Source organism: Electrona antarctica (genome assembly GCF_951216825.1).
Source record: "Electrona antarctica genome assembly, chromosome: 15".
Classification (NCBI taxonomy): domain Eukaryota; kingdom Metazoa; phylum Chordata; class Actinopteri; order Myctophiformes; family Myctophidae; genus Electrona; species Electrona antarctica.
In genome coordinates this window covers 23,578,347-23,599,286 of record NC_136796.1, presented here as the reverse complement: position 1 = coordinate 23,599,286, position 20,940 = coordinate 23,578,347, and the positions used below count along the sequence as shown (strand labels likewise).

Genomic DNA, 20,940 nt, shown 5'->3' with positions numbered 1-20,940 from the left:
GAGACTGCGCTACACTAATAAGCACAGATCAGATAAGCATGCCGACAAGAGATCAGTTGGCCATGGATGGCCATGGAACAGGAGGCCTACTTGATTGATCCTGCCAGTAGCATATTGCTTGTCTGAAAGATTAAGCCATGCATTTGTAAAAGAATCATCTGCTGTGTCGCTAATAAATATTTTTGAGCATTCAAAAGTGAGTTGCGAGCCCTCGTTTGGTTCAGCACCAAATTATAGGATATATTTTTCTCTGAATTATAGAGCTACAGTAAACAGGCGCAGACCTTTGGTAAAAACACTGAAAACGTATTATTTCTTAATAAATCTGTTCGAGAAAAGCGCTATATAAATTGGATGTATTATTATTATTAAAGTTGCAAACCACTGTTATGCAGTTATTAAATGATGGCCTTTAGTTCATATTGTTGTTGAGTTCATATGCCCTAAACTTTAGGGCATGCTTTAGGGCCTAAAGCATTTTGGAACACACATATTCTAGCAATTCACTCGGGTTTTCTGTGGATGGCAGCAGTGGGGCGGGTCTTCACCCGTAGCAGTTCTGGGATTGGACGGGTGCTACCCTGGTAGAAGTCGAGTCCTGTGATCCATTCCACATCTCTGACTCGTGATTGGTGGAACCACATGCGGTCTTCGACCCACAGAGATTCAGACTCATTGCTCTGTCAAAGAAAAAGAGCAGAACGTTAGACTATGTCAAAATGATTACTGTGATTGGTAGGGACTCAAGTCCACTACCTTACAGCTGATTCAGGTAATAATTCAATGGTTGGTATCACAGTTGTTCTTGGTTCGATTCTTGCTATGGGAACATATGTTCTTCAGCCATTTTCAACCTTATTTGTATACGTAGTCTTCACTTTGCTCATTGTAAGATTGCACAGATTTACTATTCTGTGCCTATTGGGTCACACCTTGACGGGGCTCAAGCGAACTTCGCAATGTTCGACACGGCAACTCACTCGCTTTAGCTCGCTCTATGGTGTCTCTCGTGGCTCAAGTTCGCTTGAGACGGCATCCCTCCATCGCGGTCTAAAATTATAGGGTGAAGGTCCCTCCCACCTCGGGCAGAAAACTGTGTCGTAGCCAATATAAACACAAGACTTTGGGGCAAAACTTCATATTTACCCTGCTCTGTAACCAACAAAAGTGTGTTCTTACATCCTCCATTTCAGCACTCTGTGAGTAATTGCTGATATGAAAGTTTTCTTTCACATTCTGCATTGCAGCACACGTGATGCTGCTGATGAATGAGCTTGATTTTTTGGGAAAATCGCAGAGCTCTCCTGGCAAAAATGATTGGTTAAGTAATTAATACCAACTAAAATTACAACAAATAGGCTTTCCTTTACGTCATTACATCAATAAAGTGTTCAATGTCGTGCAGCCAGGTAGTGTACCCAACAAATAAATTATTAATTTAAAATTACCCGACAAATACACGCACACGACGCATTTCAGCTGTCGGGGGCCCCCTCAAACCGACTGCTTACTTTTACTATTGGAGGAAAAAATCAACTGCTACGGACTTTTTTGTTAAGTAATACAACCTTATTGTGGTACAACAGCTGAAGGCGCCCTACTTTTATTTGAGTTAGAGAGCTCTCCTGGGAGAGCGTTTTGAGGACACATTGTCTGTGTCCAAAAGTATTGACATCAAAATGTACTTAAAGTACCAAAAGTAGAAAGTACTCATGTCCCATTTCACAAGTTTTCAAATGTATAAAATCTATACAAATATTTAAAAAATAGCAGATCTACAAGTAGCCTATATCGGCTATTTTCAAATTGCCAAAGAATATAGGTCTGAAGTTGTTATAATAATGTAATAATAATCAAAATCTACAAAGTAACTAAGGTTTTCAAATAATTGTAAAAAGTACAATATTTGCCTCTGAGATGTAGTGGTGTAGAAGTAAAAGTAATGCAAATTGGAAAAACTCTGGTAACGTAAGAATACCTCAAAATTGTACTTGAGTACATGTACTTAATAGTTACTTGACATCACTGGTCTTACCATACAGCTTTCGGAGTTGTCTGGTCTGTGAGGCAACAGGAAGGAAATGGTTTGTAGCTCTCCATCACAGTTGTGCACAGGCTCAGTTGTGTTTCTACAGCTGGTCAGCACCACAAAGTAATGGGTGGGGATGGGGATGCGTGTGCCTGAGACAAACCTTTAACAGGAACAGAAAGAATTAAAAAACACTAGTGATGCACAATATAATCGGTAGCATATAGAAATCGGCCATTTCTGCCATAAAAATGCCATATCGGTATCGGATCGGTCTAAAAATAATCCTGATTATTTTCACAGATATTGATGACGCAATAATAATGTGACCGTCAATGGCTTTGTACTCACAGAGCAGCCAGTCTGTCGCTTTTGTATTGTGTATTTCTAATGTTTGAAGGCAGCAGAGGAATTCTTCAAAAGTGTCTAGTACAGTACCTCTAGTCTAGAACAAAAGCCAAATCAAATATGATGTAAGTAAAGAGAATATTTATTGATTGATTGATTGAATACTTTATTAACAGGCTTTGGGCCAAGCCCCTAGGGCCTACCTACTACCTAGGCTTGTTTCCATTGTTGTCAGAATCGGAATCGGTCAGAATCGGTATCGGCACATAATCGTGCTGCCCTAAAAAACATACTTGGATATGCACACCCATAGCCAAGATCTTTTGTTCCAATTACATGTTCGTTCCAAGGGATATGGCTAATTATTTAATGTTGACCTTGATGGTAACCCTGACATTTGACCATTTTTATCCAATGGTTAATCATCAGTTTGAGGAAGTGGAAATCTATGTTAGTGCAATACAGGTCTATCTATCTAAATACACCCATCTGTCTTGAGATATTTTGTTTGACTGACAGACTGACACACAATACAATATTGATAATATTGGTTGTGGCTCATCATCACAGATTTGATCATCACATGGACACAGCCAAAACACGTCTGCCCAAATAGTATCATGCGTGTCTGTCTGCGTGCACACTCACATGAACACACGGTCAGTCAGACAGTCACCGTCACAGAATCTATAATATGACTTACTGCTGTATCTGTTCTGGAGTGTCATACTGTCCATCATAGTTATAGTCAAAGGCAGGTCCCGTCACTACATTCACTCCATTATACTGAGAGGCATACTTCTTCAACAAGGTAGAATGGAAGTAATCCCAGATCTCTGTGAGTAGAGGGAGAGGTAAAGTAGAGCCGATATGACTCGAGCCAGTCAATTATAACATAAATAAGATGTCCTACTTCATGCTAACAATAATTGGCAGTTCGGCACACAGGACCACTTACTTTTGAACTCGGGGTACATTGGGACGAGATTAGTCACCAGCAGTGCATCATACTGCTCCTCTGCAGTGTTGTTCAGGCCTGCCAATCATACAGATATTTATATGAGATGAGCCATTAATGTGAAGCTACATGGTGAGAGAGAGTGAGAGACAGGTATGTACAGTATAGCATGCCTGGGATATACTTGTTTGTATGTGCAGTGCAACTACATATACAGTAAACCGCCATAACACCATATTATAAGTACACAAGCAAAGGAATTACAGAATCCAAGCTAGACTCTGAACTGGGTGTGACAGTACACCGCTGCTTCACCTCCAATGTATGAATGAATGAACCATTGTAAGCGCTTTGAGTAGGCACACAGAAAAGCGCTATAAAATGCAAATCATTATTATTGTCTCCACCAGGCCGAAGGCATGGGGAGAGAGTATGTTTTGCACTCTGTCCGTCCGTCCGTGTGTCCGTGTGTCCGTCCGTCCGTGTGTCCGTCCGTCTGTGAACAGCTAATCTCCGGCACTGTTAACCCGGTCGATGCCAAATTTTGCACACACACTCCCTGGATGCCAACGATGAACCTCTGCCCCAAAATTTCCAGAATGGCCTGTTATAGCGCCACCAGGAGGCCGCTTTGTGCAAAACAAGTTTTTGGACAGTACACCTACATATTTTGTCCAAACATCACGCAAATTGGTACACAGTCTCTCTAGAGCCATTCAACAACACGGGTCTTTCAGATTTCTCAGACTCCATCCTGATTGGCTAAGATTGGCTTCCAAAGTTTGCAGGAGTGCTCGGTTTCAAACAAAATGCTGCAAATCATGAACACATCATGTGATTTCCGTGAAATTGTGCACGCACATTCCCACTAGGCAGAGGAAGAAATGCCCCATGAACATTTTCAACTCAGCCTCATGGTGGCGCTATAACTGGCCGAAAAGTGTTTTTACCTCTAACTGCACGGATCTGTGAATAACTTTGTATGCCAACTCCCTAGAGGCCAAGGAAAAACCTTTGCCTGGAATGTTTCACATCTGCTCTTTATAGCGCCACCAGGAGGCCGACATATGTAAAACACATTTTCTAATATTACTCCTTCAGATTGTATCCAAATTTCACGCAAATCGGTACACATGCTCTCCATAGTCATGTGATCAAGACGGGTTTGTTTGATTTCTCATAATCCACCCTCATTGGCTACGATTGGCTCCTAAACTTTTCAGGAGTAGCCCGCTTTGTACCCGTTTTGTACAAATCGCCACAACTACTCAACGCAGCGTCCGATTATGGTGAAACTGTGCATGCATATTCCCACTAGGCTTTGGAAGAAATGCCACTTGACCGTTTTCAAATCAGCCTCATGGTGGCGCTACAACAGGCCAAGCCGCGACACACACACACACACACACACACACACACACACACACACACACACACGTTTATATTGCTCCTAAACATTTTGCCAAACATCACACACACACACTCCTATCCTCCTGGTGGAGACCTGTGCCCAGAAGGGCACTTTTTCTAGTTACACCTGTTGTGCATTTACATAATAATGCAAATCAACCGATCAATCGGTTTCAGGGCCCTGTAGAGGTTCAGGAGGTAGAGTGGCCGTTTAAGAAATTGTTCAATCCCTGGCTCCCCCTGAGTTAGTGTCGAAGTGTCCTTGAGCAAGACACTGAACTAACTGCTTCCAATGAGCAGGTTCCAATGAGCCTTGCATTGTTTCCTCTGCAATCGGTGTGTGTGTGAACTGGTGAATGTAATGCAATTTGGATAAAGGTGTACCATTTACAGTAGCTTCTGTCATCACAATTTCATGTTGCACTTCACCAGTGTATGACTGTAGGTGAAGACATTTTTTGGTAAGGAATTTATTCCCAGATGTTATACAAGAAATAGATGAAAGAGAGCTATACAAGAAATAGATGAAAGGAAGAAAAGCTAATGGTGATTAGCCTAGCTTTGGGCCAGGCACAGTCTGGCCCAAAGCCAGGCTAAATGGTGATAATATGACACAAGCACAAAGACAGACTCAGGTGTAAAGCCTCCAGATTATTTTCACAGATATTGATTGATGGATCTGGTGAAACGCAACATGGAATTGGATGAACCATTGGAATGGACTGCTTTGATGTCATTACATACAGTGCTGTATAGTAAAGGGCCTCTGAGTTAAATTTCAATGGAACTCGATGAGCTTCTTGGATGAACCATTGGAATGGACTGCTTTGATGTCATTACATACAGTGCTGTATAGTAAAGGGCCTCTGAGTTAAATTTCAATGGAACTCGATGAGCTTCTCTAAGAATTACTGAGAATCCTGGCAGGGAGCACAGGTTAACAATTAACTATCGCAAAAAAATGTGCGCGCGTGCATGTGTGTGTTTGTGTACGTGACCGTACTGGGCGGGTAGAGGAAGGAGCGGGTCAGGTTCCCAGCAGCAGCGTACTGGTCACATCTTGGACTCTGGTCTCCAGGAACTCTGACATCAGCCCTCAGACAGTCTCCAGACACTGCCGGAAATGGGTCCACGTCCAGCTACAAACAGGAAGGACCATTCAATGAATCATGAACCCTCGCGTCCTTATTCTGGGGTGAACCTTTGACCAAAATAGCAAATCTACAAGCTCACAATGTGTCGCAACCCGACGCATGTTGAGGTTGTAGATCAACTCTTTTCGGTCAAAAGATGGTGTACATTGGCCTGGGCGGCTGGCGTAGCTATCTGGGCACCTTGGCTGGTAATCCAGTCTGGCAATGTGCCACGGGTTCGACTCCCGATGCCGACTGCCTTTACTGCATGTCACCCCCCATCTCTCTCCCCATTTCCTGTGAGCCTGCTTTCATATATGCCTATATCAGTAAAAAGGCAAAAGCCAAAAATAATATCTTTAAAAAAAGATGGTCTACATAGAGAATAGGAGGGGTATAATAGACCCCTGGGGAATTCCGGTCAATGGTACTATAGGGCATTTGTCACTTTTTGGACAGGTATTTCTAAAAAGAGAATGCAGGGGCAATTAAAACATTTTTGGTCATAACAACAAACTCCAGCTCCATGAACCGCTGCAGGGCACAATAGGCAGCCCCCTCACCGGTTTGTCCAGCGTGAAGGAGCTCCACAGGGGCATCATGGTCCTGTTGCTGTAGGCACTGAGGAAGCCCTGGTGGTACAGCAGGCAGTAGCTCTCTGCAGGCTGCAGCATCCTGGGTCGCCCCAACAACGCATGCCTCTTCTCCACAGACATCTCTGGATAGAGTGGAGCCGTTTGACGTATTAATATATGCATTTTGGGAAATACTTAGATGTTTGGTTGCATAATGGAGACTTTGCTGAGTTTTCTCTACTCTTGGATGTGGAAGAATAATGTACTCTGATCTTATTTTTGAGGGGTGTTAGCCCCTCCTATATTCAGCTATTAGTGTAGATTTTTGTCTTACGCAAACATTAAATTCCCATTGACAATGAATGGAGAATTTACATCATGTGTCTGAGCAAATCGGCTATTTCCGTCCTACACAAACATTAAATTCCCATTGACGATGAATGGAAAATGTACGTGTCTCAGCAAATATAGTGTCTATTTTACGTCATGATGATGTACGATGATAAGAGCGCCCCTCACTTCACACGGGTGAGGGACGGGTGGAATCGATTTTTTTTATTCGATTCCACATCAGACAGTCAACACCTGTAGGGTTTTGTTTGTAAGAATAGAACATATATCACTACTATATTATGCACACAATAGAAGAGCAATGGTTCCAAACATTAGCTGGGATAAAATAAATATGATACAGTCTATCCACGTTGTGAACATTTGTCATTTGTCACCAGGAAAAGGTTAGGAGAAAAACGCAAATGTCAAATGTAGGTTATAGATGAAATAAAATAACGCTGTAATCTGATGTGAGATGGTTTACTCAAAAAGATAAATACGTTATACAGCCTGAACAAGAATGCATGCGGGCCTCTAGCAGTTTTGCTAATTTCAAAGTGTGGCCTGATGGTGGCGCTAAAGAAAAAGGTTGCCACTACTCCTCTTGGGAAATTAAGCACTTTACAATGTGCATTACATCCACCAATTCTCACACACACACACACACACACACACACACACACACACACACACACACACACACACACACACACACACACACACACACACACACACACTGACGGGGAGGGAAACAATGCAATGCACCAACGTGAACAGTTAGGGGTTCAGTGTCTCACTGATAATGGTGAGGGAAGGTCACAGGGTGGGTAACCAAAATTAACAGGAAGTAAAAACAAAAAATCCAGGCGATTATTCTGAAAGCTGGTTGTTCACTTTATCAGATTAATAACAGGTGTGCAAAATGTGCACTCTATATTTCATTTGAAGTCGTGTCAGTCAGCTTGCCTTACCCTCTTCTGCTGTCAGATTCAGACGGTTGTTGATGGCGTTTCCACTCTGAGGGGGAAAGAAAAACAAGTCTGCTTAATGCAATCTGTATAATGCATGACCTCAATATGGGGAAAATATGAGTAAAATACTCATAGGCCTAGTTCATTTTTCCTGTTGTACACTGCCTAAACTAACTCTACACAGGACTTTACTGTGCAGAGTATGAATTCTATGAAACAGCTCACCCATTTCTGCCCTACTGTAGTGTGTGTGTGTGTGTGTGTGTGTGTGTGTGTGTGTGTGTGTGTGTGTGTGTGTGTGTGTGTGTGTGTGTGTGTGTGTGTGTGTGTGTGTGTGTGTGTGTGTGTGTGTGTGTGTGTGTGTGTGCTTCCTTATCAAAAGGGAGTATAGGAAACCCCACAACATTTTACAGCAGCATGATGTCACATGGATATTATAGGGTGGTATGCACCATTATCTAGTGTTGACAGTATAAGCAGATAGTAACCCCATGCCCGTCACCCATTTCTGCCCTACTGTATGTGCGTGCGTGCGTGCGTGTGCTTCCTTATCAAAAGGGAGTATAGGAAACCCCACACCATTTTACAGCAGCATGATGTCACATGGCTATTGTAGGGCGTTATGCCCCATTATCTATAGTGTTGACAGTATAAGCAGATGGTAACCCCATGCCCGTCACGTCACCATGTACAGTACATAACTGTCTGTACAGGAATTATCTTGAAGTGATTGTTGAAGGAACACATGCCATGCAGAATCATGGCATAATGTTACGTACAGACACAAACTTGCAGATGGCTGAAGGAACTTTGGACTGGCTTTACATTTTTGAAACACTGTTTAAAAATAGGTAGAAAATAGTGAGGTAGCCTATATAATGTTGTTGGAGAGGATGCTGTATGAAATAGAGTGAGCCTATGCCCTTGTTTATGTACTTTATACATGCCAAGATGAGGCAATGGAAACAGGTCTGTAAACAATAATCACAGCAGCCTGTTAGAGGGGTTCATGCCGAGGACACCCGATTACAGGATAAAAAATCACACCTGTGTGAACTGGGTGCAGGTGCAACTCTGTGTGGGGGTGTGGGGGGCCCGGAACTTCCAGCCCCACAGGAACGCTCCCAGGGTGCTGGCCCGGTTCCGGCGAGCCGCCCCGCGTCCGAAACGTTCGAGAAATGACAGTTATTGTGTGGGGGAATTAGCAGACACCTCTCTCTCTCTCTCTCTCTCTCTCTCTATCTCTCTCATTGTAATTAGGCAACAGTGCAACACTATCTCTCTCTCTCTGTTTCTAGCACAACAGCGCCACTTTTACCCCTACTGGTACTCTAAACATAGGGACATTGCTGACTTTGCTGTTCCTTGGAGTGGTTGCACCACTCAAAAAAGAGAAACTTACCGGTAATAGAGGAACTGTTGATATGTTTGACTGCAGGTGTATGGAGATTACACCCTTAGGCCCCGTTCAGCCAGGAAGTGTTTTAGCAACTGGCTGCGTGTTTTTGTAATTGTTATCAATGTGAGTAAAAGCTTTTTGCTCAGAGCTTTTTCATTGCAGCGCACCTCACATGTTTGCACTCTTAAGCCCAAACCACACCAGTAGGGACTCCTTGGGACAAAACCGTTTTAAGTTCAACCACACCAATGCAACTCATTGCAACTCAATGAGTTGCATTGGTGTGGTTGACCCTTAAAAACCATCTCATCCCGACTTGACCCTTTGGTGTGGTTTGGGCTTTATACGTATACGCACCTCAGGTTTTTGGAGGAGCGTTCCTGAACCCCAAGTTCAACTCAAAGAAACAGCAAAAAAGGTGCGTCTCCGCTTTGTAGATGGCAATCAAATGTAATACCAGTCCATTACCAATGAATGGAGTATTTGACCAAACTACTTCTGGAAGCGACGATGGAGGGCTGGTCTGAGGACATCCTAGAGACTGTACATACCAAAGCGGGACAGGAGCAGGTCAGATTGTCTGCTGGGTCCAGGGACAGCAGAGGACAGCGTCCTGGGTGGCTTTGTTCTGCAGGGTGGCTGGGGTCATGGAAGGGCTGCCTCAGTAAGTGGTTCATACTCCCGTGGGTACCATTGTTGTCAGCAGGGGAGATACCCAGCACATCTGGATGTGAGCGACATATATCAGCTCAACGTTTTTATTTACAGAAGATAGATACATAAAAGAAGACAGTGATGTTCTAAAGAGTCAGAGCCCCAGGCGCATGCAGGGAAAATAAACCCTTTTTTTGGACTGTAAATGTAAATGTTTATCATACTTCCAGGGAAAGCCAAACTAAATCCTCTTTTTTCCAGTAACCCCCAGCCTCACACTCCCACAGCTCATAGCTTATGGAGTCTAGTATTATTGTTATACTATATTATAAAATGATATACTATCTTACACTATTATTGCTAATACTTGTTTATACTTGTATATCCCTCTCTGTCTCTGAATCACTGAACCTGTGATTTGCCTTACGTTTCTCACATTTAAGGGGAAGTTTTCCTTTGCCACTGTCGCAAGGGTGGGACAATGTTGGGTCTCTCTATGTGTAAAGTGTCATGAGACAACTTGTTGTGATTTGGCACTATAATTGAATTGAATTGTGCAGTACATTGTTCTCCAACATTTCCAATCAACTAAATGGAGAACTACTCACCACACATGAGGTTGTAGAGTTCAATGTTGGCGAAGGGCTCAATCTCACTTTCAGCCAGAAACTTAGGGCCATAACTGAGGAACATGGCCTGAAAATAACAATAAAAGCGTAAAAAAGCAACTGATTAAATACAAAAGTAGATATATGCAATCCCCATGCATTGCCACAATGTCAGTGATCATGTGTGAGATCTATTTTTGAAATAATGAATTTAGGCTAATTTAGGCTATAGTACTCATTTCTGAGCTGAGACCAGAAGATACAGAACTATACAATACTTACATGCATGCTGTCAGCATCATTGTCATATCCATGAGCCCCACCAGAGCAGAATGTCGTAGAACCCGGGTATCTTTGTAAGACAAAGAATCAGACAGAGAAATAAATCCGACCATGTAGACTGGTGGACAAGTTTATGTTCTGCAGGAATGACGTGCAAGTTGCACGTCATTCCTGCGGAACATAAACTTGTGCAACCAATCATCAATATGATGGCATGTAGTACTTCGTCATTTTTGAAAATAACCATAATTTTGCAATTCCATGTCAGATTGATGTATTAACAGCTGGGGCTGGGCTACCACTGTACCTCTCAAACAGCCATTTTGGAGTGACCATAACATTGACATCTTCTATGCGTCGGCTGTTTGCAAAGTGTAAGCGCTTTGGCAGGTTGGTCTTCAGGTAGGGCTTGATCTTCTGGTCTGGCTTCTTACACTGGAATGAACATTAATATAGACCATCAACTCTGTTGCTGCATTCACGTTGGGACAAAAACACTTTATTTTCATTGTCCACAAAATTTGTGTGGACCATGAAACCAAGGAACAAATTAATACACGCAGGCTCGATTATTTTAAGATTACAACTCCTCTACTACTGTACAGTAATGCAATATAATTGCTGATAACTGGATAATCTATTATCTTCCCTTTGTATTTCATTGCAAGATCATTATTTAAATGAGTGAATGTGTTAGTAATTAATGACTCAAAGGGTCTTCTTTGACCAAGATCTATACATTTATATATGATTTTTTTATGACGTGCTTAAAACATAAATATGAAATATTCTGGTTTAATCATTACATTTGCTTCTCTGAAATCTTGTTTAGTACTGTCGTCAACCTTGTTTGTTGTGTTAAAGTTACAGAAAATGCACAGTAGCACTTTAGGAGAACTGGAAATAGAGGTGAAATAGATTTCATGTCAATCTACTTACAGTCATGTTGGCCACCAGTCCAACAGAGTCCACTGCCAAAGGGGGAAAGACAGCCAAAGTCAGTGATTTGTTTTTGTGTTTTTGCAACATGAAGGCACCAAATCTAGCTACCTAGGATGTTCATACCAATGATAATAGTCTGGGCCAGAACATCGTCAACTGTTCTTATCCCATTTACTACCGACGGTTAATCCATCAATCGCCAACACGCAGTCGCACGCACGCACACACACACACACACACACACACACACACACACACACACACACACACACACACACACACACACACACACACACACACACACACACACACACACACACACACACACACACACACACACACACAGGTGTTTACTTTCGTAACTCTACACAGTAAAATCCTCAGTTAGTTTATGTCAGATTCATTTATTAAAGTGACCTGAATTTATAATTTGACAGTGACTTCCACAGACTCACAGACGGTGTCTTTATCCCTGGCTCTGATGCGTCCAAATGGTCCCTCGGTCACCCAGTACTCCTGGACACTGCCCACCATGTCCTGGAGAACCTCCTTCCTGTCACAACTGGTGTCCTCCATACCTGCAGAACGTTACATATATGCTGTATGGCAGGGGTCTTTTCATAAATGTTTCAGTTCGAGGACCACTTTGCCAAGAGAGACATCAAAGCAGGGACCCCCACTACAATGACTACACAATTGTGTAAAATTGTGTTGCAGATTGAATACTTTCATAGATTTTATACAAAGGAAAAGTATCCATGGACAGTGCAGGATTTGTCTTTTAAGAGAACAAAAGTTATTAAGGATATTGTTTTTTGAATGCTGTGTATTGGTATTGTTTATTGAATGGTATTATTCACTGGCAAATACATAATAGACATTTTATTTTACCACTTGTAGACAAACTAGTAATTTAAACCCTCTTCCTTGTTTTTAATGTTGCAAAATACAAAGCACATGTTCTTAGTATCGATACAATCGATTCTTGGTATTGCAAGATCGATACGCTTCACATCTATCTATAATATTTTATAGACTTGCTTTTACTACAAGATTTAATCTGTTGTTTGTCTCTTTTAATGTTGTTTTATAGTTTATTGCACTCTCGTATACTTTTATTCTTTTTTATGTTGTCTAAAGATTTTTATCCTTTTATTGTTGTTTCTCCCACATTTTTTATGTTGTTTTTATATAGGCCTATAATGCTGTGTGAAGGGATTTGCAAAGTTTTTTGGGATTTAAAAAGTAGCCCTACTATATTGCACTCGGGTGGCGCATATGTTAGGGTGCGTGCCCACCACCACGGAGGATATGGGTTCGAATCCACCATGGTGGCTTTGTCGAGCGTCAAAATAATAGGATATGTACTGTATGTATGCATGTACAATGTAGTACACGACCTACCATGGTCTGCAACTATGATGATGTTGAGACAGTGGTGTAGATTAATCTGTTTGAGACCATTCATGAGCTGACCCATGATCCTATCCACACCCTGCAGGCCCTCTATCAGCTGGAAGAAAACACATCTTAATTCATTGGAGATATACAATTGTAATATCTGATATCACTGCTATACTGCTTACTGTAAATTGGTATGGCGCTTCCTACTCCCTTTAGATAAGGAAATATAGACCTTAATAAAAACATAGACACACTGCTTGGTGAACAAAGGTTAGTCAAAGTTTACAAGATGTGTGCTTTAGTTATTTCCATGACCCCAGGATCAACCCCCCCAAGTCCCATGCACGCTTTTCCCAGAAAAACATCACAATGGTAAATGGACCGTTGTGAAATTATAGTAAAAAGGTCAATTCTGAGTTACAATAGCCCATAGCTTGATCCCTACAATTGCACACAATGTTCATCTTTATGACAATGTAATGATTAATTACTAACTGGAATTCAAACCATTGCCAAGTCCAAACTACTCCACAACAATTACTGCACAGCCTATCTCGAAAATAATTCATCATAGCTGATGGTTTTTTCTTATTAATTTAAGGATTTCTGGGAACCCGGAAGGTTCCCAGCTTGTTCCTGGGCTCCCCCAGAGTGTCCTTGAGCAGGACGCTGAAACCCTAACTGCTCCCGATGACTACGTTGGTGCATTGCATGGTTTCCTCCGCTATCGGTGTATGAATGTGTGTGAATGGGTGAATGTAATGCGTATATCTATGTAAAGCAACTTGGATGAAGGCGCTATAAAAATGCATCATATACCATTTATTTTACCATTTAATGTATGCCATTACCCATTAGCACGGCTGATGGTATAATGAATGGCAGTGAAATGTTAATACCAGCATAGCAAGGCTGGAGCAAATGGTGCCAGCCAGCAGTGGTAGATTAAGATAAAAGTTATGCAAGTTAAAAGCAAGGATGAAAAGAGTGGAGAGCGAGAGAGGGGCTTGTTTGTACAGGTGCTTGAAGTGAAAGCTCAAGAGAAATACCAGAACAAGAGAGGAGAAAAGAAGACAAGCCAAGACAAGGATCCACTGAAAGTTAACCAGATGCTTATATTCATTATTAATTTATTATCATTTATTTTGAACACTCCATTTTAGACTGACTGACTGACTGACTGACTCATTAACTGACTCACTGACTCACTGACTCACTGAAGAAAATCATCAAGTTGATGAAGCCCTACATGGGCAAAAGTTTGTTCGCCTTTGGTTAAATAAATAAAAAAGACAGGAGAGCAATTTATCGTGTGCGTATATTTTTCTTCACTTGATTATTTCTGAGTCAAGCACAGTGTTTAAATAAACTGTGGGGGCCCCGGACGGTTAGCCCAACCGTCTGGGCACCTATAGGCTGCTGAGCCAGCCTGACGGCGTGCCGTGGGTTCGACTCCTGATCCCAACGGCCTTTGCTGCGTGTCTTCCCCCCATCTCTCTCCCCATTTCCTGTCAGTCTACTTTCATCAATAAAGGCAGAAAAAAGCCAAAAAAATTCTTTAAAAAAATTATAATAAACTGTGGGGATCTGCATATAATATCCTACCTTTTTCACTGACTGACTCACTCCCTCACTCACTCCCTTAGTCCCCTACTCCCTCCCTTATTCACTCCCTCCCTCCCTCCCTCCCTCCCTCACTCCATCAGTCCCTAACTCACTTGGTTATTCAGTTATTCATTTTGTCATTCAGACAGTGAGCTTACCCCTCCACTGACAGGACCATAGCTGTGTCCAGATTTATCAGGCTCCTCCAGATAAAGGGTGTAGAAATCCGGCCTGTGGTGACACACTATATATGATTATACAGTTGTAGCTTTGAAAAAGGAATTACGCTTGTGAAAAATAATAATAGGGTTAATGTGATTAACATGAGCAATGTGGTAATTAATTTGTAATATTATCAAACATAAATATTAAACATATCAGACTACATTTCCAAAATGGAAGTGCCAGTCTGACCAGAAGCAGGGATAAAACATCTCTGCACCGGAGATAAAAAAAATGAATGACCAGATGGTAGGTCTAAAAAGCTGAGGCAACACCCCTGCTAGTCAAACCCTGGCCTGCAAGGTGCCAGGACAAGAAGAAGGGATCAAGAAGAATTAATTTAGTGAGAGTGAGATCCTGCCAGGTGGATTCCAGCCAAAGGGAACATACCTTTGGTCTTCTGGCAGCTGCATCCACTTCAGAACAGTAAACACCCTCTCCTCAAATGGTATTTTACTACAATCAAAGAAAGTATTTATATTAAAGTATGAACGTAAACCTATGCCGAAACAGCACTTTATCATCATTGTTGCAAATTATAAAACAGTTGAATCAATGATAAGGATATGAATATACACTCTTTCATCTAACAAAAAAAAAAATATATATACTGTATATATATATATATATATATATTAGGGCTGTCCTCACCATTATGTTAATCATGATCAATTTTAATCAAAATGAATTCTTAACATGTGATTAATCGAGCGATTAACTACATAACTACTATAGATAACTATATTTGTACATGATCACAACTCAAACAGTATTTTGTTTTTATGTAAACATGTGGGCTAATCAGTATCTGGCCATGTATGGTAGAGACTTGGAAATAACAATAGCATTAATGCCATTATGCCAGTATCCTCGAATACGAAATCGTCAGTCCCATGTTATCCTGTTAGGCCTCATTCACACATATCAAACACCAATCATCCCCCCCATCAAACAAAAATGTTTGGTCAAACCATGTGACTCCCATTGGAAAAGCACTGTGGTGGCCTAAAAAAACATTTGCTTGATTGGTGTTTGATACGTGTGAATGAGGCCTTGGTGACACTCTTTTCAGTTCCTCACCCATCATAATTCCGATAGATGTCAGGGAAGCTGCCGTTGATGTTGACGTCTGACCCTGGCCAGAAGAAGGTCCCTGTCTTCAGCCCCTGGTACTTGGCTGAGTGCCAAATCTACAACGAGGTACATGAGAGCATACATTGTATGAGCAACAAAATATAGTGACTCTACCTAATAGAAAGTCATCATTGGCTCATTGATAGCTCAAGATATTAAATATTGTGTCATCCTTGAGACTTTGCTGACATTGAATTTACCCCATGGGGTAAAGCAGCCTTTACCCCATGCAAGCAGTCTATTTGGTCTATCAAGCAGTTACTCCAACTGTACTGAGTGTATGTGGGCTTCCAATTATACACATTCAAAGTTTGTGCTATGTACATAGCTATCTGTAGCTGCCTATAAGTAGATGCAAAATCTGGAGGCTGTATTGATTCCTATAGTAGCAGAGCTAGTCAGGCTTACAGGCTGTCCCTGGTACCAGCGAGGTTTGTCCTTCTCTGAGCTGGACAGACTGAAGACAGCATCAAACACCGGGTCGTACATAACGTTGTCAATCAAACCATTGGATTCTGGGTAAAGACCCTGTGGAATGATGGAGGAGAGGAGAGGAGGAAAATGACTCCCATTAGCCACAGGCTTAAACACTTACAGTTAGTTGATTGGATCCCCCAGGGCTCTATGCTAGGTCTGCTAGTCTTTCCATCTACACCAAATCTTGTAATCAAAAATAGACAATCTACAAGCTCATAAGACATAAGGCGTCGCAAGCTTGAGGATTGGCTATTTTTTACGAATGCTCACTCCCAGAATAGGGACGCTAGGGTTCAACTAAGTGTTTACTCCCTCAAACTGGGATTTAATTCTAAAGACTTGAATTTCTGCCTGTAAGGCAAGGCAATAGGCAATTTTATTTGTATAGCACATTCAATGTGCTTTACACAAAACATAAATAATACAATAATACAATTATAAAATTTCATTAGGATGTATTTAACAAAATAAGTAAAAATTAATAGATACAGTATACAGTGCAGAGGAGAAAAGAAAAGAGAGAGAGAAAAAAATGAAATATAATTCAATCAATGGAAAAATGGAAAACAGAAGGGTCTTTAGTTGTGTTTTAAAGTGTGTATGACTCAGCCATTGATCTCATATGAGTCCCTTATTTTGGATTATTTCAATTATTTTGAGAGAGTGTGTTCTGAATTGTCCGAGGCTTACTGTAACAATGGTATAGTGGTTTGGGAAGGTCTTGCTCGGAAATGCTGGTTGCATGTAAGGAGCAGAGGTGCCACATTTGCCTGTATGGGGAGGAAGAGATTAAAAAAAAACATCAATATAGTGACAAACAAAATCATTAGTGATTATCCACGTCCTGCGATTTATGCATGCGTCATTCACTTGCGTGAATGAGCCTGTGACTCATTCATGTTGTCTATACAGCCAAATCCTCCGTGTTAGTTTAAAGGCTCGACTATGTAAGACTTCTGGTGTGTGTGTACAAACAGGGAAAGTGTGTTGTTAAACACACTCCCTGCGATCGCAGGGGAGACCCCCGAACGTGGTGTGGCATTCGGACGGTTTCCCCTGTGGTCACCCAGCTATGGTCCCTGCTGAGGCAGGGGAGGATTATCCAACGGGGCCCCTGAGCTAGGGGGGGCCCCTGAGCTTGAGCGTCCGCATGACTGCGAAGAGGCTCAAGCTCAGGGGCCCAAAAAATGGGTAACAGTGAATAACAGTGACACATACGATCCTTGTGTCACTGGCTTTTGCATGCCGGCGGCCCAGGGGCCCATCATTTCTAGATCCGCCTATGCTGCTGAGGGTCCCCCACCGGCCCACCCAACACTGTCAACGCCATTCCGTCACCTCACCCCCCAGTCCAGTATTTATATACATACATACACATAAACATTTGGCTAAAGGTTACACAGTTGACCTTTAACTAAACTAACATGTGCACAACAACATATGCAGGCGCTAACTCATGAACAAGGCCCCAGGAAGGTCCACTGGAGGTGAACAGTACACAGATGGTTTTCAAACCTTTTGTGCCCAATTGGCACACCAATGGGAAAGTTAGAATCTCAAGGTACACCCATGTATCTCGATCTACAAGTTATCGCTTTGCTCCCTGACAACTTTTTTGCTATTTTGTTTTTAATTTGTGAAAATAAATTAATGTAAAAACATTGTAATAATATAACATAAGAATTTCTGTATATAGTGACTTGCCCATAATAGGGATGCCACGTTAAAAGTGTGGTGTAGGGTGTAGAATTATCTTTGTAAATGAGTGCACATAAAGTACTGATAGTCAATTAAAAAAATATGAATAACCTTTTGTAATTATTAATAACCTTTTTGGCCTATTGCAATAGGCCAATAATCCCAAGAAGACCTGGACTACCTCGCCACACTGTTTGGAAACCACTGCAAACTGTGTAATAATAGAGTAGCAGAGTAACTGTAAAGCCTGAATTCTACTTTGTTGTTTGCGTTGTGAGCTTGTAGAGCTGCTATTTTCGGCATCAGACACAGCATAAGACTTGGCATGAGACCAAACTCTTTCAAACATAGCCTACACTACAGTAACAGAGGAGAAGAACCCAGTCAAACATTGTCAACACATGGGCTATGTTAGGCAGGCACTTTTGCTTCATGTAAAAGCTTTGAAAGAATTGATTTGTAAAATGAAAACCTTCTCAGTGGGGAAAAAAACTTTAAGCAAGTACATGTTAAAGGCAAAGTTCACCGTTCCAACACCATTTGGAGGTAGGGTTATAACAGCAGGGATAAGGAGACAAAATCAACTCTAAACACTGACAGGAATTGTGAATTGATTCACAGTGGTCTGTAATGACCAGTGTTTACACTTACAGCTTCCATGGTGTGCATGCATGTGTGTAAGGCTTCTCTCAACTTTCCATGGAAGTTCTTTTTTGGGTACGGTAAATATTCCCATAACGAACAAAACAAAGTGTTAACAAAGGACTAACCCAATCAAAAATAAGTGGCCATATTCTTATTCACCTCATTAATAAATAATAATTATGACCTGCTACTGTGCCACAAAGTTCAATGAACCCTTGGTCTCGGGCTCGCGGCTAGTTGTAAGCAACTTTATACAGTTGCAATTCCGCAAGTATAAGTTGCAATTCCATCCACTGACAGCACTCGTGAGACAGAAAAGATCAATATTGTATAAAACGAAAGAAATGTTGCACCTCTACTTGGGTTATCTTCTTTGTCTCTGTAAAGCCAATTTGTTTCACAAAAATCATAACATGTTATGAAATTTCTGTCAATAAACTCAGTGAACTCGTTCTTCTAAGTGTTTATTTTGCTGTGTTTTACATCTGCATAACCTGTCTGCTCATTTTAACCAGGCGTGTAAGCAAAGTGGTTTTGGGGAGCGCTCGTTTTAAATCAGTCATCGTCCTGTGTATAACCTGTTGAAATTGCACATGTGCCGGCCGTTGAGGGATTTAAAACGCCAAAATCTCTCCCCAAAACCATTTTAATTATTAATACAGATTCAACATTTCTGTCTCACAAAGAGGGCTGTCTATGGTAGGAAATGTAACTTGGAGGTTGAATAAGTTGCTTGCACTATACTGTAGGTCTCGGGCCCAATTTAATGTTTTGGAGGTTTCTGGGTATCAATTCTTAATCAGCAAATGATTACTTAAATGTTTCAACACTTTCTATTTGTACAGTAGTAGGCCCAGAGCACTGTTTGAAAGTAGGAATTCAGACAAACAACAAAGGTAGAAGTTGCCACTGACTGAGCTTGTCCAGAACAGGGATGAGTTTTCTCCATGTCTGTTGGTATTCTGCCCTCAGGCCATCTAGAGAGATCAGGAGCAGGGGCTGCTGCTTGTAGCTGTGGGTTAAAACAAAAGAAAACTGTCATTACAGTGAAGACCCTTTCCTCTAGTCCAGGGGTCTTAAAATAAATCCAGACCAAAATTGTCCCCCTAGCTGAGAGAGAGAGAGAGAGAGAGAGAGAGAGAGAGAGAGAGATGAAGCATCTATTATACAATTGAAAAGGTGTGCCCAAAACGCTGTTCGCACCCAGGAACAAAAGGCACCAGCTACTACGTCACTGACACACTGCAACACACACTGCAACAACCCACTAAACACACTAACACGTCACAGACTTACCCTCCGCGTCGATCCATGGCTATCTCCTCATGTCGCGCAGCACGCCCACACTCAACATCACCCGCGTAAAAATTGTCATTGCACTGCCACTAAAGCCGCCTCCCGTCCAGACTCACAAACAATATCAATATCAATAATAAACACAAACACGCCACAAGCACCGACACCCCCGCCTAATTTGTTGCCAGGTCTATGAAAACAAGCCCAGAAAAAATGCCATTCAACACGCTACTTACAACTCGCTTACAATTCGCGGACCTGGCAACACTGCATCCTGTTTTCCCATTGGCTACGGTTGCTACAACACGCATTTGCACTGCATGTTGGGAGCAACACAGCTTAATGTAGGGGTCACCGATTGCTGTGCTACATCCCCCTCATGTTCTCACCACCCCGTTCGGCTACACCACACACACTAACCTACACAATTCTCCACATGCAACACAGGGCCCTTATTGGCTAGCCCCCTCACATGGCGATCCCCACGCAGCAAAACACAGGCCAGCCAGCCACACACACACACCCACACACACACAACGGCCACGTTCGGAAATATCGCACTGAGCGCACTGTGCAAATGCAATGCAAACTAATAGGCGAGTGTGCTTCGGTGCGGTATTTCCCAACGCGCCCATCTCATCGACACAACGCGCGCAGTCGGATGCCAAGCTCTTCCGCGCATTATTCCTTTCCCAGTCTCACCACACCACGGACTCATTGTAACCTCGCATCAGTGTCACTGCAGACACGTAATCACACTGTGGAGGATTTGTGACTGAGTGACTGTGTGTGTGTGTGTGTGTGTGTGTGTGTGTGT

General features: G+C 42.0%; 1 protein-coding gene across 1 annotated transcript in view; it reads right to left on the bottom strand.

The window, feature by feature from the left end:
- Nucleotides 1-503: 503 nt before the first annotated feature.
- The window catches only part of LOC306937998 (venom phosphodiesterase CdcPDE), a gene marked incomplete at both ends in the record, with an annotated part of 35,285 nt that continues 14,848 nt past the window's right edge, over nt 504-20,940 (bottom strand). The window contains 20 exons of the mRNA XM_079522020.1: nt 504-680; nt 2,036-2,192; nt 3,081-3,213; nt 3,336-3,413; nt 5,749-5,884; nt 6,442-6,596; nt 7,758-7,803; nt 9,708-9,880; nt 10,419-10,506; nt 10,701-10,770; nt 11,008-11,135; nt 11,640-11,671; nt 12,098-12,220; nt 13,047-13,155; nt 14,810-14,882; nt 15,264-15,329; nt 15,954-16,063; nt 16,416-16,535; nt 17,175-17,254; nt 19,742-19,839. Coding sequence (XP_079378146.1) covers nt 504-680; nt 2,036-2,192; nt 3,081-3,213; nt 3,336-3,413; nt 5,749-5,884; nt 6,442-6,596; nt 7,758-7,803; nt 9,708-9,880; nt 10,419-10,506; nt 10,701-10,770; nt 11,008-11,135; nt 11,640-11,671; nt 12,098-12,220; nt 13,047-13,155; nt 14,810-14,882; nt 15,264-15,329; nt 15,954-16,063; nt 16,416-16,535; nt 17,175-17,254; nt 19,742-19,839 — 2,152 coding nt within the window. The remainder of the gene's footprint in view (nt 681-2,035; nt 2,193-3,080; nt 3,214-3,335; nt 3,414-5,748; nt 5,885-6,441; nt 6,597-7,757; nt 7,804-9,707; nt 9,881-10,418; nt 10,507-10,700; nt 10,771-11,007; nt 11,136-11,639; nt 11,672-12,097; nt 12,221-13,046; nt 13,156-14,809; nt 14,883-15,263; nt 15,330-15,953; nt 16,064-16,415; nt 16,536-17,174; nt 17,255-19,741; nt 19,840-20,940) is intronic.